At 49.6% G+C, this 17,268-nt stretch overlaps 1 protein-coding gene across 6 annotated transcripts in view; it reads right to left on the reverse strand.

Annotated features, from left to right (window-relative positions):
- The window catches only part of LOC142000990 (uncharacterized), a 78,750-nt gene extending 62,248 nt beyond the window's left edge, over positions 1-16,502 (reverse strand). For 3 of the 6 annotated variants that reach the window (XM_074975766.1, XM_074975769.1, XM_074975768.1), the window contains exon 1: positions 15,934-16,502. In XM_074975766.1, coding sequence (XP_074831867.1) covers positions 15,934-16,120 — 187 coding nt within the window. In that variant the 5' untranslated portion in view covers positions 16,121-16,502. The remainder of the gene's footprint in view (positions 1-15,933) is intronic. The other 3 variants (XM_074975770.1, XM_074975767.1, XM_074975765.1) reach the window with 1 other exon arrangement.
- Between the last annotated feature and the right edge of the window lie 766 nt (positions 16,503-17,268).

A 17,268-nucleotide genomic window follows, 5' to 3' on the forward strand; every position in this document is an offset into this window, starting at 1 on the left:
TCAGTTACCATTGCCACTTCAAACCAATTTCAGCTGCTTTTCTGAACCCAAGAAGAGGGAGGCATAAGGAGGACGCAACAGAAACAGTCAAGACTCTGGCATACGGTTCCCAGCTCTGTCCAAGTCCTGTTGTCCCAGGCCAAGCCAGGTCTCAGCTCCATTCTGCCTCGTTTTGTCAACCTGCAAAGCACTACCCTGCCTCACAGACTCAGCCTCTGCAGAACCCAGAGGGGCGGGGGTAGGGGGGAGTCTCTTTGTACCTGTCTGATGTTTTATAGGGCCTCTTGCTAGCTGATAAGTGGCTGAATTTTAACACACCAAAAACAAGCATTCCTGTAGCACCTTAAAGGCTGACATTTATTTACTAGGTAACGAGCTTGTGCGGGTAAAGCCAACTTCTTCTATATGATGGATTATATTTAAGATAGAAGTGGGTCTTACCCATGAAAGTTCATTACCTATAACACAAATGTTAGTCTTTAAAGTTGCTACAGGACAGCCTGGGTTTTGATAAACTAGGGACCAACATGGCTTCCCCTCTGAGACTATTTAACGTATTAGATAATAAACACCAGGGTGACTTGCCCCAACACAGAGGCTCAAATACACTCATTCTCACACAGCTCACTACTTCATTGGTAACAAGACAAAACAGCTGTCATGTAGCACTTTAAAGACTAACAAAATAATGTATTAGGTGATCACCTAATACGTTATTTTGTTAGTCTTTAAAGTGCTACATGACTGCTGTTTTGTCTTGTTAAGACACAGGTTAACACAGCTACCTCTCTGTTACTACCTTCATTGGTGCAAACTCATCTCATTTAGACCTGGATCTAAGACACTTTAAAAAACAGCAGCAGCAGATCTGGGTGGTGCACATTTTGTGTGTTTTAAATCCATACTGAATGCACATGTTGTGCTTAGTGCTATAGAAATACCTTGGGTCAGGCAGGATTGTTCACGTATTTGACGAAGGAGAAAAAAATTCAGAGTGTGATTTTTAAAAGGAGGTTCCACAAATCACTAGTGAGCATTTGAACCAAGAGCTCAGCACTGGGCTGCTGCATGCATTTACTACAGAAAATCAGCTGCATTTCTCTCCGAGAGACTTCCAGCAAAAACCACAGGGCTCTGCTGTTTACGAATCCCACACCTGCATCACTGAATAGATCCACCCATTGTCTGCCAGCCCACAATGGGGCATAAAAAGTGACGGACCACCACAGCTTGATGGGTGCTTTTAAGCTGCTCTAATGCTAAGAGTAAACATCCCCTTAATTTAGGCTCTGTTACAGCATGTAGAGCTGGCTTGAAGACCCAGCCATTCCTGGCTGCTCCACCCTAACTAGCAACTGCCCTTGTCTTGATCTTCCAAGAACTGGCACGTGGTGCTTGCAAGGTAAAGGGGTTTCTGCACTACCCAGTTGCTGGGGGCTGTTAACCTTTTTTATTGTTCTTTTAAAAGACCAGTGAGCAAAATAGCCAGTAGGGTTTTGCCCTGAGGCTCGTAAACTTTCCATGACAGTCTTAGCCGACTCAGCTATTTGGGGTTATAAATATACTGGGTCAGATAAGGTTGTATTAATAGTGCTCACGGGTGATCACAGGCCTAGATCTTAAGCTTATTGGTTTTGTTTATTGGCTGCAGTCATAGGAGCACTGCCAGCAGATCAAGAGAAATGGTTATTCCCCTCTACTCGGCAGTGGTGATTGCATCTGGAGTATTGTGCCCAGTTTTGGGGCCCTGCTACAGAAAGCATGAGGGCAAATGGGACAGATTCCAGCCAGTGCAGCCTTGCAGGTCGAGAGATACTGGACAGTCATAAAATCATGTCATTGCCATGACCATCTCACTGCCTCTTCACTCTTTGAACATTTCTGGTCTGATTATTTCAGCCATTGAGTCTTAACATTTGTGCTACAGTGGGGTCCCACCTGCTACTAGGGTCACCTGCAACTTCTACGGGATATAGTCAACTTCTGATCCTAAGTTGCTGCGCAGTGCAGCTGTGCATCACTTGATCAATTGCAGTGTTCTCCCCCAGAGTAAACATGTCTAAGGATCACTTAGCAAACCAGAGAACAACGAGAAGTCCTGTGGCACCTTATAGACTAACAGATATTTTGGAGCATAAGCTTTGGTGGGCAAAGACCTGCTTCGTCGGATGCATGAGTGGAGGGGGCGGGTGTTTGAGAGGGCTATTTAAAGAGTGGGGTCCCAGTAAGAGGGAGGGCCAGAGCTGACAAGGTCTATTCAGCAAGGTGGAAATGGCCCAGTAGCAACAGTACTTATCAACAGAGGAAAAAAACAAAAACATCCCCCTGTCTGATCTGACTTGTTTTTTCCTCTGTTGATAAGTACTGTTGCTACTGGGCCATTTCCACCTTGCTGAATAGACCTTGTCAGCTCTGGCCCTCCCTCTTACCGGGACCCCACTCTATAAATACCCCTCTGACCCGCCCCCCCCCACTCATGCATTGACGAAGCAGGTCTTTGCCCACGGAAGCTTATGCTCCAAAATATCTGTTAGTCTATAAGACGCCACAAGACTTCTTGTTGTTCTCGAAGCTACAGACTAACACGGCGACCTCTCCGATACTTAGCACACCAGGTAGCCCATCTTCAGCTGGTCTAGTTTTTCATAAGCCCACTGATGTAGCTATGACATTTTACACCAAATCAGTATCCATCACAGTCTTTTTCCACTTGTGAGGGATCCCTCAGAATGACAGCTGATCACGTGTTACGGAAAACACCTCAAGAATTCAAGAAAGGGTACACTTTCTACAGACTTCTCAGACAGAAGCAGCTGTAGAATCTTCCACTTAATTCCGTTAGATGGTGTGAGGAAGCATGTTAACATACCGTCCATCCTTCCAGACAGCTGGGATGCAGTAACATGCAGCAGGGCAAGCATGACACCGAAAGAGGGGCTGGATGAGACAGCCCCATCGGGATGCAAAAAGGGTCATTCTGCTCCTTCCCACTGCCACCCGCCTCTCAACACCCCAGGAAATAGGCAGCAGAGCACCTGGTAGTTCATGACCATCTGAGCCCACGCCACGGTTCCAAGTAGGAAAACCAGCCCAGAGTTGCCCAGCTTAACCTACTAAAAGACACGGATCTCTATCTGCATTTAGCTGGAAAGAGTTTCAGCTCATCTGTCTAATCATGAGTGATTCTGCATCCACAACAAAGTCTTTAACAGGTCTGCAGATCCTCCCCCAGCCACCTTATATCAATAAAATCAAAGGCTCCTAACAATTACATCTGATGGAAGATGAAAAGGCAGGGTGGAAAAGCCAAAGCAGCAGCCTTAAAAGCACCCAGAGAATGAATTCTGTTAGCAATAATAGCAACTTCGTAACCGCTAAAGCAAATCCTCAAACACACTCAGCACCACCCTCATTCTGCTCCTGGGAGTTTTTGCACTGCAGCAGCAACAAAGCTAGGCCACTGCTGAACATTTCCAAAAATCCTTGAGGAATGACCAGGAGAGAGAGAGACTGGAAGGGACTCCAGAGTAAGATGGTCAGTGCATGGCCAGAGATGGGCTTGGCACTAGGACAAATAAGAAAAATGATCACCAAAGCCCTCTGTGAACAGGAAAGGCTGCTTCCGTTACAGTCTGCTCCAAACCATTTTAAGAAGTCTCAGTTTTGACAAAATGTCACACAGGGAAAAAACACTGCCAGAAAGGAAGGCACAGCACGATTGCACAGGGCAAAAGAGCCACGCAGCCAGATACAGACAGAGGGAAGTAACCTCCTGTCCAGAAGACAAGTCACATTTGCTCAGTCAATCCCATGTGAACCAGATGGGATTACTCTAAACATGCAGGCATGGAAGCACTGACTCCTGAGAATCCCATATGCTGCCACTGGCTGGGGACCGACTGGCTGCGAGGCAGGTCTGCAGAAAAGGACCTAGAGATTACAGGGGATGAGAAGCTGGATGAGAGTCAACAGTGTGCCTTCGTTGCCAACCAAGTAACGGCATATTGGGCTGCATTCAAAGGAGCACTGCCATCAGATCAAGGGAAATAGATCTTCCCCACTGCTCCTTGTTCTGTCATCTGCTATCGAATCCCCCCGTCTCTCTTCTCCCGACTAAAAAAGAGCCCTTCCTCCTAAGCCACGTGCTTCAGTCCCCTAAATGTTTTCCTTGCCTTCTGCTGGACTCTGTCCCGTTTGCCCACATCTTTTCTGTAGCAGGGCCCCAAAACTGGGCACAATACTCCAGATGCAATCACCACTGCCGAGTAGAGGGGAATAACTAAGCTGGATATTAGGAAGAACTATTTCTCTAGGAGGGTGGTGAAGCCGTGGAATGGGTTACCTATGAAGGTGGTGGAATCTCCATCCCCAGAAGTTTTTGAGGCTAGGCTTAACAAGAGCCCATTGGGGTTGGTCCTGCTTTGAGCAGGGAGTTGGACTCAAATTCCTGAGGTCTCCTCCAACCCTAATTTTCTCCAATTCTATGACTTGAGCCTTGCATTGCACAAGCTTCCACTGACCCACAGCAGCACCTACTGCTGCTTCATCTTCTGTCACCTCCACCAAAGAGGGCCTGTCCTTCCCTTCCAGGCTGCACCATCACCCTTTGGGGCACAACTGGGGAAAACATTTGAACTTTCAACCCAAGACAAGACTTGAATTCAGGATTCCAGAGGAAAGACAACAGCATAGAGACAGTCCATTTGATTGGCTGTCCCAGCCTCATTTCAGAGCTATGAGAATTTGCACCCTCTCTGATCTCTCAGGCCAAGCAAGGCCAGGCCAAGAGAGGAGGATTGGGAGCAAATCCAAGGTGGGTGTTGGTGAATTGGTCCGACAAACACTATGTGAGCACTGGGACAGTGTGATGTTGGGAACCACCTCCCTGTTAAAGGTTAATACTTTCACAAGAGCTGGAAAACCAATGTTCCAACCAGGTGTGAGCAGTAGAGTTTTCACAGCAGGAAGGGGTTAGCTCTGGCAGTCTGAGTGACTAATTTAACCTTCTACCTTTAAATAAAAAAGCAGCAGCCACCCTCTGCACTTTTAAGACTATGCTCAACTGATCAAGCAGCTGCTGCCTTCAACACTAGGAATGGCTGCCTTAAAGTAGCAGATGAAAGATCTCCAGATGCATGATTATTTCTATAGATACTCTAATGTGTGAAATGCTTTGGAAGCTTCAAGATGCAGAGAGTTGCTACATATGTACAATAAGCAAATCATTGTTGCACTGAAAGTGCCCAGATGCTGGATACAGACTAGTGGCAAGTCTACATTACAGGGCAACGTCAACCTAAGGTACACAACGCCCACTGTGTGGATAGTGTAGCTGGAGTTGCAGTACCTTAAGTCAAGTTGCCGCAGGGTCTTGTTCTGATAGAGTATTGAAGTGGACAAAGAGAAAGAGATCAGCATTTGATTTAGTGGGTCTTCACCAGACCTCATAAATCGATCCTGGGGGGAACAGATGGCAGCAGCACAGATCTTCTGGCAAGTGTAAACCACCCTAGTTCTCTTACACCATGCCCTGTGCTGCTGCAGCAACACACAAGCTGCTTGACCTAGAAGCTTGCAAAGGGGATTCTCCTCCATTACAGCAGGGGCCCACTTTTGTGTTGGAGCTGGGAAGCCTCATGAGTTTGTGTTTGCTTTCACCAGCCAAGATTACAGGCACCCTCTGCGGCAAATCCAAACAGCTCCAGGGTGATTCCATTCTGAGACTCAAGCTACTCTGCGTCTTCCAAGTCAGATGCTCCAAAACTGTGCCAGCAGCCCGCAGGAGACAGCCAGACAAATGTGTCCCCCGCACCCACTCCCCAAGCCATTAATTGGTCCTAAAGTGGACACAAGCCATTGAGGATAAATAGGCCAGCCAGCGCACTCTCCCATTACGTGCACAAAAGAACATCTATGCTGTGCAGAGAGGTAACCCAGAGGGAAAGCAAAGGATTGTTTTGTGCTTCAGCCACATGACAGATAAAGTGCCAAAGAAACCTCCTGATGGATGATGATTTTAATCCAGTTTGAAATCTGAAAGCTACCCAAGGGCTCTCCCTAGCTCACTAATATCCCCTGCCCCCAGAAAGGAGACGGTCTGGATGGGGCACGGTGCTGGGCTGTCACTATGAGCAGAGGAGATAAAACAGCTTCTTCTAAAGCTAATCCTTTTACAGCTGGGCCTTTTGCATGTGTGAGCTAACCCCTCCCCCCCAGATGCTGGACCTTCCCTCACTGAAACCTTGCAACACATCGCACAGGCTGCAGCCAAAGTCTCCAGATGTCTGTAATCAATCTTGTAAGGCTGTCACATCATGGGCTCGCAGGCCCTCTGCAGCGGGCAAAAAACAGTTCCAGTCCCTCCCTCTTCACCTCCAAAAGCCTCAGATACATGGATGCCTGGTGCCAGAATCCCAGGGACGCAGGACACGTGGCAGCACAGACTCAGGATCAGAGGAAATGCTAGGAATGCCTTGACAGTGTATACAATACTGCAGCGCAGTCGCCCAGTCGCATGAGACTTCAAACTAGGGTTACCAGTGTGTCTATCTACGTTGTTTTATACAGCCACAGGCAGTGTTCCCTGCAAGCTGAACGCCTGGGCCCCGGCCCAGAAGAGATTCAAATGCTGCCCAGCAGATTAGAGCGCGCCCACAGCCAGCAGCGTGAATTACTATTGGTGGTGCACATCAGCACAGGCCTCCATGAACAAAATTTACGCCACACCTGAAAAAAAGTTAGCAGGAACAAGGAAGCATGTATGTGTGTACACACACAGAGCTCACTTATATACATATGGAGTTTAACTGACAATTCTGAAGTCCCGAACTCCAGGTTGGAAGCCTTCCTAAAGAAGAGCTCCAGTCCAGCCAGGAATTTGCAGCTCAACGCAGAAATCACTCAGTGAAATTCTCTGATCTTCATTAGACCAGAAGTCAGAGCAGATGATTCACACACTCCCGTCTATTCATCTGGCCCTTTTGTAACACCTCCAACAGAATGCATCAAGCCTCAAGAAGTCTGAGCTCTCTATGCTACAGCAATAGCCTATAGTGCCACAGGTGGGCCGCATAACCCCACAACGTACACACGATTCCTGGAGCAACAGAACAGGGTTTTCCCATCAGGCTAAGTCATCCTCTGCTCTGAGAAACAGCAGCTAGCTAGGTCAACACAGAATCCCTTCAGCTACTTAGCCAAGTTTGCCCAGGGGGTCACATCAACCTAACTACAGAGTCCAGGGTGCAAAAATTTTCCTGGCTCTAAGCAACGTAGCTGTGGAGTTTTAGGTGCAGACCAGGCCTTTGTCTTATTTGTTAATAGGGAAACTGAGGCACAAAGCAAGGACATGACTTGCCAGAGACCACAGAGGGAGTCCAATTTAGAACCCAGATCTCCCGATGGCTAGACATGCATTTTAAGCACTGGACCTCATCTCCTCTCTCCCTCCGCTTACAGAGACATGCAGCTTGTGGCACAAATAATTACCAGCTTCCCTGCTTTAAACATCTACTGAGCCCTGAGCCAGCCTGAGGTCAGTGCCATCGGAGAGCAGAAAACTGAGCAAGAGAGCACAGGCGCACACATCCACCAGAGTGCAGGGACACCCCTCCAGGCTGCTTCTCTTGTGCTCTGCGTTTCCCCAACACTGCATCTGCAGGGCCCACAAGAACGCTGCAGAGATGGAGGAACAGGGGGCTGACAGAACTGTTGGGCCCATGGGGGGGAAGAGGTGGCTCTGTGTTTCCAGAAACGGCAGGGCCACAGGCTAACCTCCCTTCACCAGCCCTTCAGAGCTGCCTGGGCCATGCTGCATGGGGCTGCAGATGGGCATGATAAGGACAGCCAAGCTGGGTCACACGAAGGTCCATCTAGCCCAGAATCCTGTCCTGCACAGCAGCCAATGCCAAATTCGTCAAAGAGGGCAATTAAATGATCCCTCACCTGTCATCCAGGCCCAGCGTCCTGGACCATCTCAGCCCATAGCCACTGACAGAGCTACCCTCCGCAAACTTCTCTTACTCTTATTCTAATCCAGTTACACGTTTAGCCTTCGCCACATGCCCTGGTCACAAGTTCTGATTTTAAAGGTCCGTTCCCACGTCAGGCAGAGAGAACGCAGGAGAAAGCCCAACACCTTTAGAGAAAGGGCCACATTGGAATGCCAAGGCTTCCACCCAGGCAGCAAGCAGAGCACACACCACAACCACGCAAGTTTCTCTGGGCGGCACAGACTTTCCACAGACTCCTCATTGCTTGGGGTGTTTCTGGCACAACGAGCAACGGGTGCAACTATCCAGCCAGGGCCTTACACTCCCTGGAAGTAGAGGAGCCAATCAGGAGGAGATTGAACCAGGAGGGGAGGTTGGGAGTCAGGTGACAGAAATGATGGGAGTCCAGCCTAGTGTTAGAGGAGAGCGCGGGGAGCCAGGAATCCCAGGTTCTAGCCCATACCTAGGAGGGGTGGGAGCAAAGTGGTAGAAGGCTGGGAGTCTGGACTCTTGGGTTTTATCCCCTCTCTAGGAGGAAGTTGGGAGCCCAGGAGAGGAAAGAGGCTAGGCATTGCTTGTCAGTTTCAGCTGCTCGCTTGTTAGTTTTGTTCCTGAAACACAGCAAGTTTGAAAAGGAAGGGGGAGAAGGGAAGAATTTCTTGCAGGTGCTTTTTAACTCAGGCCAGGAACTGCTATTTAACTCTTCACCCTTTCCATCCCAAAGACCTGAAATCATCCTGCCAGGCAGGCCCCCTTCACAGCCCGAACACAGGCACAGCACTCACAAGTCTTCACTGGCAACAGTATTTTTAGAAGCACTCATCCAGGCATTTGCTCTACGAGAAGCCACCCTGGAGAATTTCCATGCCCTGCTTGCTACAAGCCAAGGCCAGCAGCACCCAGGCACACGCTAAGGAGCCTCGCTCAATGGCATTCTGCCATCTGAGGGTCAGCCACCATCCAGAGGCCCTGTCTGCACTGGTCTTCTTTGTGAGTTTCTCACTTGCCCCAAGACACTCCCACTTAAGCCTTGACATGGACAGGGATGCGGTGGAAGGAAGTCGGGGCACGCTGATGTGGCAGGAAGAAGGCGTGGCTGCTTTGGCTAGCAATGGAGATGCCTGGAAGATGGCCCTTGTGGGTGTTAGGCCCCATCAAGTTACAATTTCACAGGGACGCTCATTGCGTTTGCTGTGCTCTAAGAGGAACTTTCCCCTCTTTTTAGTATGCAGGAGGAGATTTCAGTCAGTGGCACTAGTTTCCAAGAACACAGATCGTTTCGAGACATAAGCAAGAAATCATCCAGATGCACTGACCCAGGAGTTCAGTCTTGGACACCGTCATTACAAATCCCTGCCCCGGGGGGCTTGTTTACATGTACCACTTCTGTTTCTCTGGTGTTCTTTGGTTCATCGTCAGGAGACTATTTTTTAACAAATTTTGAGTTTTATGCAGAAATCCAAATATCAGGGAAGAGGGTTCTGAGGCTCCCTCTTGCATATAGGCATTAACTGCTCATTACAGTCATACATACAGCAATGAGTAATCGCCCATAAGGAGCCTTAGTGCACTTTAACATACTGTTCTTTCAAACAGCACTCCATTAAAGTGTATTAGGGGTCCTCACCGGCAGAGTGCATATGGACCAATCAATGCACGTGTTAGCATGCCTTAAAAATCACACCCTCAAAGTCCATATTACTGCTCCATATAGATACGCCTGTAGATACAAATAACTATTTCTGTTGTTTGTTGCGTAAATTTTAAAAAAGAATCAAAGGTCTTTTATTGGTGCTTCATTGGTTAAAACCTGACATCATATATCTGCTCTGACAGCCCGAAAAGGTATCAGGTTGAACCTCTCTAATCTGGAACTCTCTCATCCAGCAACATCTTTAACCCATCATGATTTTATTTAGCTAGATGACCACATACCTGGGGCGTGGCCAAGTTTCCCATGGTCTCATACAGTCTGTTTTCAGCCACCAGCCCTGGCTCTCAGTGTTCTGGGCTGTTATTTAGCTGTAATTCACTCCTACCTGTCTTTTAAGAGCTCAGTAAGCAGTGGAAGTGTTGGTAATGTGCTAGACAATATTGACTTTCCATGGGTCAAGCAAATTCTCTTGTCCAACAATGGTCAGGATCTGAGGGTGCAGGATTAGAGAGGTTCAGCCTGTATCAGGTACTACTATCTCCATAGCACAAGTGATGGAAACAGAGGCACAGAACAGCTATATCTACGGACGAACTTGAACCAAAACCCATATCCAAAGATCCTAACTCATACTTCACAAGTTGCCCTCTCTAAATAAGCAACATGCTCCAGATCACATAGGAACATTGAAGCAGAGCCAAACACAAACCCCGCATCTCCTCACACCTTGGCCAGGTACTTTGCAAGTTAGGTAAGCCTTCTTTGCAGCCAAGAAGAAGGATAAACTTTCCCTTCCATATCTTTCATGCAGAGTTATTGGACCTTGTAAACAGGAAGTCAGTCCTGCCCAGAAGGTCACTTCACCCATCTCTGAGCTGGACTACAGCAGCTGTTTAACAGAGCTGAGTCCTTTTACCCAGCAGCACAGGGCAGGAAATGAAGAACTCTGTAGCCAGTTGAAATTACAGGAGGGTATTTAGGGAGGCTGGAGTGTAATTAACAGAGCTGGAGGTCAGCCAGAATTCCAGATTAAAGCAGAATCACATGTTACCAAACAAACTAAAAAGCAAAGCCCTGAAATGATGGAAAGAATAGACAAAAAAAAAAAAAAAGAAATCTTATCTTCCAAGTCATGTCCTGTCATTGTACACAGTCCCCAGAACTGCAAGATTGGCTGGGACACCATAGAAATGCTAACACAGAAGTCGAATTCCCTGGATACCCTTACTGACTCTGCTGTTAAACTGGGTGTATCATTTCCTATGACAGGTTTTTTTGTGGCCTCAGTGACTTGGTGACACAAGTCACTTTGACCTTAATAAAAACCTACCATGTAATGACTTAAAATATTATGGGATGACCAGGTTGAGGTCATCTCTTATTGCCCTTTACTGGAAGGAATTAAGAATTCAATCATGTGTCCTATGCCATCAGTGGTTCACCACCGGGGTCCGCACACCCCTGGGGGTCCACGAGGGTATTGCAGAGCATCCAGAAAAATAATAGAACAAACAAAATCATAGAAAATAAGTTTAATAGATTACAAAGTTAAAATGAATTATTTTTAAGTTAAATATCTTCCGATAGCATTATTCACTCCAGTCCAAAAATCTATGTTGTGGTTTCCTCTTTTGTTTAATGAAGTGTACACAGCAGCTAAAATTGGCTTTGATGACGGGGGCGGGGGGACAAAAGTTTACGGGGGTTATTGGGTGCCTGCACTCGTGAAAAGATTGGGAACCACTGTCCCAGAGAATGAACAGCTAATGGTGCTGAGGGGTTAGAAGATAGTGGTTTTGGAGCAGGAGTGTGACAGCTTCAGCAGAGAAGCTCCAAGGACAGCACAGTGACATCCATGAATTCCCAAGGTAACCTTGGATGTGTTACAATACTCAGGCATGGCTCATGCTTTGCTAGAAGGAGTAAATGAATTCCAGAAACTGCAGCAATAGGCTACTGAACACGTCTCTCAGAACTGCAAGCTCCAGGCAGCGTCACAGCACACAAAGTTTAATGCAGGACTTTGGGGAGTGGGGGAGGAGCACAGGTCAATGCTAGCCGCTCAGGTGGCTTCTCTCTCTGCTGCTTTCTCCTCTACACAGATCAATCCAGTCCTCCTGCCAGAGTGCTTCAATCACATCCCAATGCACAGCCCCTGAAACTGACACCATCTCTGGCACAGCAAATCTCCACCTCTCAAAATGCCAAACTGCAGCCACTTTTGGGAACACACACCTGGGGGGAGCGTGTGGGGGAGGCAGCAGACTACAAACCAGAATGAGAGCCAGCCTTACCACACAGCTCCTTATCCCAACTAACGACAAAGGAAACAAAACATAGCAGATGCCCAGCAGAGTAGGAGATTTAGATTCTTATTGTTACGTGCATATGATGGCGGCTGTCGAAGAAATGAAAAATCCCTTCCTGCCCAGAAGTCTACTGAATGTGTGCATATAAACGCCAGTCCCAGGGCAGAGGTCAGGGAGAACCGGATGGGGCTGTAAGTGCACGTTTCCACTCCTCTACCCTAATGCTCTGACAGCACCATTTGCTGAAATGAGATCTCACCCACCTCGGTCACTGGTAAGGAGCAGCTAAAGCCTCCCCCCCTCCCCCGACACTCACAGCTCTGACCCCGACAGGATAGAGAAGAGCCATTTTCCACAAAAACTTCAGGGCTCTGCTTTAGTTTGGGGGCAGGGGAGACCTGGTGCCTTAGCAGGCACGGATCCTAGCCAGGCGGCAGCGTGAGTGTACGCGCCTCGCATTGAACCACCATTGGTCTCCCAACCTCATCTCTGAAGAGAAAGCTGAGCCCAGCCAAGGACCAGAAGGCTTTGCCATCTCCCTCTCTGGCTGCCACTCGCAGGCATCCAAAGGCGCACCATATCTAGGGCAGCCTCCCTCCTCAGGCCCCAAAGGTCACAGCAGCAAGGGAGGCCCCACTGGCTCATGTCCTGGCATGACGGTGGGGAGAGCAATGGGGGACAGGAGGCACCCACATTCTTCCATGTCTCTGATACAAGCAGCTGTGTTTCAGAGCCCGACCATTTTACCCAGAAGCTGCTTGGCTCCCGTCTGACAGCAAAGCAGGGGACGATGCATTTCCCTGTGCTGACAAGAGGGCATAAAACAGGCCGCACATCACCGACTTGGGGGCAGAACACAAGGAAAACAGGCTCACTTCCGCAGTTTGCTTTTCCTTCCCCTTGCCATACTTTGTCATTCCACTTTAAAAAACTTTATTTACAGGACAGCCAGCAGTGCTGCCACAAAGGGAACAGGAAGTACCTGAAAGCTGTGAAGAGCTAGGAAGACTGATGAATGAGCAATGTCTGTTTTAGCCTCATAGTACTCCTGTGAAATAACGTCCTCATTTCACACACAGAGAGGCTAGGGGAAACTGAGGCACAGAAAGGGTAAAGCGACAGGCTCAAAGTCTTAAAGCAAGCCAGCCACAGAGCTAGGGACAGCACCTAGGAGCCTTGAGCCTGCTCTGGAGCTTCAAAGCACCAAACCAATGAGGCCGGTGGAGGTATGGGAAGACAGTAGGAGATACACAGTAAGGTGTGCAACTTATCAACGTACCTGAAGATACCTATGGACCGTGCTGACAGCTTCACAGCTGCTTGCCTTCTCTGCCTCTCCTGCCAGGAAAATTTGAATCCAACTTTCATCTCACTTAAAGTAACTGGACACATGTTCCCAAAATATGACGGGTTTCCATGGCAATGCCTGTATTTGCTAGCGGTAGGGCTAAAAGCAACCAAACTACTTGCTACCTGTCCACATACCAAAACACACTTTCTTGGAGCAGAAGAACATTATGAGCCTGATTTCAGTATGTCCACTGTCCTGCTCCTGCAACCAAGTCCCAGAGATGGGTGGTCTCAAGTTACTCTTTTAAAACCCACTCCCACCCCAATGGGAACCATTAGCAGGTCTCACAAGAGTGAGAAATGTAGGCTGAATATCTATACTGCTGGTCCTCATATCTAGACCCAGCTGCCCCAATCAGAGGTATCTGTATTTGCCATGAGGTAAAAAGATGAAACTCAGACAAATGCAAAGTACTCCACTTAGGAAGGAGCAAGCAGTGTCACACATACAAAATGGGAAATGACTGTCTAGGAAGGAGTTCTGCACAAAGGGATCTAGGATCATAGTGGACCACAGGCTAAATAGGAGTCAACAGTGGGATGCTGCTGCAAAAAAACCAAATAATCAATCTGGGATCTGCTAACAGGAGCATAGTAAGACAGACATGAGAAGTCATTTTCCAGCTCTACTCTGCACTGATTATGCCTCAACTGGAGTACCGTGTCCAGTTCTGGGCATGACATTTCAGGAAAGATGTGGACAAACTGGAGAAGGTTCAGAGAAGAGCAACAAACATGATTAAAGGTCTAGAAAACGTGACCTCTGAGGGACAACTGAAAGAACTAAGTTTGCCTAGTTTGGAAATGAGAAGACTTGAGCGGGGACACGATAGCAGTTTACAAGTACCTAAAAAGATGTTACAATAGGAGGGGCAAAAATTCTTCTCCTCAAACCACTAAGGACAGAACAAGAAGCAATGGGCTTAAACTGCAGCAAGAGAGGTTTAGATTGGACATTGGGAAAACTTCCTGCCAGGGTGGTTAAGCACTGAAATAAATTGCCTAAGGAGGTTGTGGAATCACCACCACTGGCGACATTTAAGAGCAGGTTGGATAAATATCTAACTGGGTGGTCTAGATGGTGCCTGGTCTTGCCGTGAGTGCAGGGGACTAGAGTTGATGACATCTTGAGTCCCTTCCAGTTCTAGTGTTCTATGAATCTATATGGGAGGCCTCTGGTAGGGCAGTACCAGAGGCACTAATTGTAGCTGCTGACTTAATGCCACAAGTGCATAGCAGAAAAAATTAGAGTGAACTGTAAATACCCAACACCTACATAGCACACCACAAATTAACCCTTTGCCACACCCCGGAAGGCCAGGGAAAAGTCACTCAGCCCATTCTACAGATGGGGACACAGAGTCTACACTGCAAGAACATGTGCTGAGTTGCACGCAAAGTTCTACGCAGCACATGCACGATGGCACCAGCAGGCATTCAATGTTGCATGCACACGCTTGGAAAATTTGACACAGAAAGACAAAGCAAAAAAGCTTGGACAAAAAGAGTATGCTGAAGTCATGGCAGGGAAGGAACCAATAAACCTGAGCAATGCAGGCTAACATCCTTATCAGATAATTTTATATCATGATTGTTCCTCAGGCTAAGAACAATCTTGGCTTTCCAGGCCAGAATCTAGTCTATTATTCATAACAATAAGTTTAAGTGATTCTCTTGCCCTTGAGACACCAGAAGCTGAGTGGTGTGTACCCATGTGAAATATGGTCTGTGGACATTCACTGCATAGCGGAGCACATGCAGCACTCTGGGCCCCAGCAGATTGGGCTCCAAAGAATAAATCCCTCTACTGAAACTAAAAAACACTCAGCCAGGCTCAAGCACTAGGGAGCAGGCTGGTTTTGATACTGGGGAGCTCTGGATCCAACACAGAGCAAAAAAGCCTAGAGTACACAGGGTAGCAAAGGAAGCGATTCTTAGAACAGCGAGTGTCTCCAATCGCTGCAAGAGCTAGAATTAAATACCCCCAAGTTTGGAGATATTTTTGAAAGGGGAAAAACGCTTTTTGGGAAGAAGTCTGCTGTGAGCAGTAACTGCGCAGAAAGGCTCTGGAGTCCAGGGATGGGACCCGCAGGGTCGATTTTCATGTCAGCATCCACCAGCAACAAAACAGACAGGCAAGGAACAAACACCGCAGGAACTGCAGGTCAGGTTTCGCACTGAAGGGAGAGGGTTCCCTTGCTCAAAACCGCAGGACTGGGGCTCTAGGAGAACGTCCCGAGGCCTCCATCCCACAATGCCCTATTCTGGCACCTCGCTTTCCTCAGCCGGAGGAACTGCGCACTCGGGACCCGATTCTGCCGTGCAACATAAAGAGTTAGTTAAGACCATTTTTAAAAATGAAGTTACATAAAGCTGGGGCTGATGGGGAGCTAAAGCCATTGCAGGGCCATGAACCGGGGCACAGGGGATGCAACCGAACTCAGCAAGCGCGCGCGCGCACACACACACACAGAGGAAAGATGCATAAGGAGCCGATTTCCAGACGAGGAGGTAACAAGCTGAGGACAGGAGCAATGGAGGTTTGACCCCCCACTCCCACGTGTTGGCAGGGCCGTGCGGGAATCACACCCGGACCACCGCCGGGGGCGGGGGCGGGGGCTTCACTCACCTTGCAGCTGGGCGGACAGCGCTTCCTGCTGCTGTTTGTACTTCAGAGCCAGGGCTTCGGCGCTCTTCGCCTTCTGCTGCAAGTGGCTGTACAATAAGCCCCCGGAGCCCAGGCAAGCCACGGCCACAAGGCAGAAGCCGGTTTGCAAGAGACCCTTTTGCCTCCTCCAGCACATGCCCGTCCCCATGGCGAGAGCGAAGCAGGCTGGCGCCTCTCCCTACAGCCCCCGGCCGCGGCTGGAGCCCGCTCCCCCGCCAGGGCCCATCCCTGAACCCCACAATTCCTGCTGGGCGAGATGGGTGCCCTGCCCCGCCCCGCGCCGCCCTTACAGCTGCGGGGAAGGGGCCGCTCGCCTCTCGCAGCCCGCAGCAGAGGGGGATCAGCCCCGAGCAGCGCAGGGGGGGAGCCCCCCGAGGCGCGCAGGCAGCCGGCTGGAGCGAGCACGCGGCGCGGGGAGAGGAAAACTTTCGCTTCCCATGTGCCGCCCCGAAGCAGCCCGCGCGCCCGAGGGGCCCGTGCTCGCCCCGCCCGGGCTTCCAGCCTCCGCTCCCCCTCCGGCAAACTTGCAACAGTTTCCAAGAGGAAGCCACGCCCTCGCCCCCCCCCCCCCCCCGTGTTGGGGAAAGTGACATGGAATTTGACCAATGCCTCCGCGCTGCGGCTGCAGAGCCCGCCCCCTTAGGAGGGACCGGGGTGGAGTTGGGGAGGGGAGGGCAGGGGAGGGGCGGGGGCGGCGGTGTCACGAGCGATCAGGGAGAACCGGGAGGGGCCGTGTGGTTTGCAGTAGAGCCTGGCGGGGCGGGGAAGATCCCAGCAGGGGGAAGGGTTGTGAACGGGAGCGCTTCTGGGAAGGTGGCAGGCAGGGCCCCACGTGGGGATGAAGTGTCACTAGGAAGGGGGCAGGCAGGGCCCCACGTGGGGATGGGGCATCACTAGGAAGGGGGCAGGCAACGCCCTACATGGGGAACGGGCCCTGCTGGGAAGGGGAGAGGCAGGGCCCCACATGGGGAGCATGTGGGAAGGGAGAGAGAGGCACTTGGGTAATGGTGCAAACCAGCTAAGCTTATAATGACCCAAGGGGCCCTAGGCTGTGGGCTCGAGACAGTGTGGAGGGGAGAGTCCAGGAGAACGGTGGGGGAGTGCATCTTGACTTCAGGAGGAGCCACATGCAGCTGTGGAGACGGTGTGGGGTTGGAAACAGGCCTAGATCTGGGGCAGGGGTGGGGTATGTAGAACTGGGGCTGGGGAGTTGCTACCTGCAAGAGGCATGTGGCTCTGTCCTTTGCATCTCTTCCCACAACACACACTGTGTGAGACCCAGGCAGTCCCAGCTGC

This window comes from Carettochelys insculpta, chromosome 23 (assembly GCF_033958435.1).
Source record: "Carettochelys insculpta isolate YL-2023 chromosome 23, ASM3395843v1, whole genome shotgun sequence".
NCBI classification, from domain to species: domain Eukaryota; kingdom Metazoa; phylum Chordata; order Testudines; family Carettochelyidae; genus Carettochelys; species Carettochelys insculpta.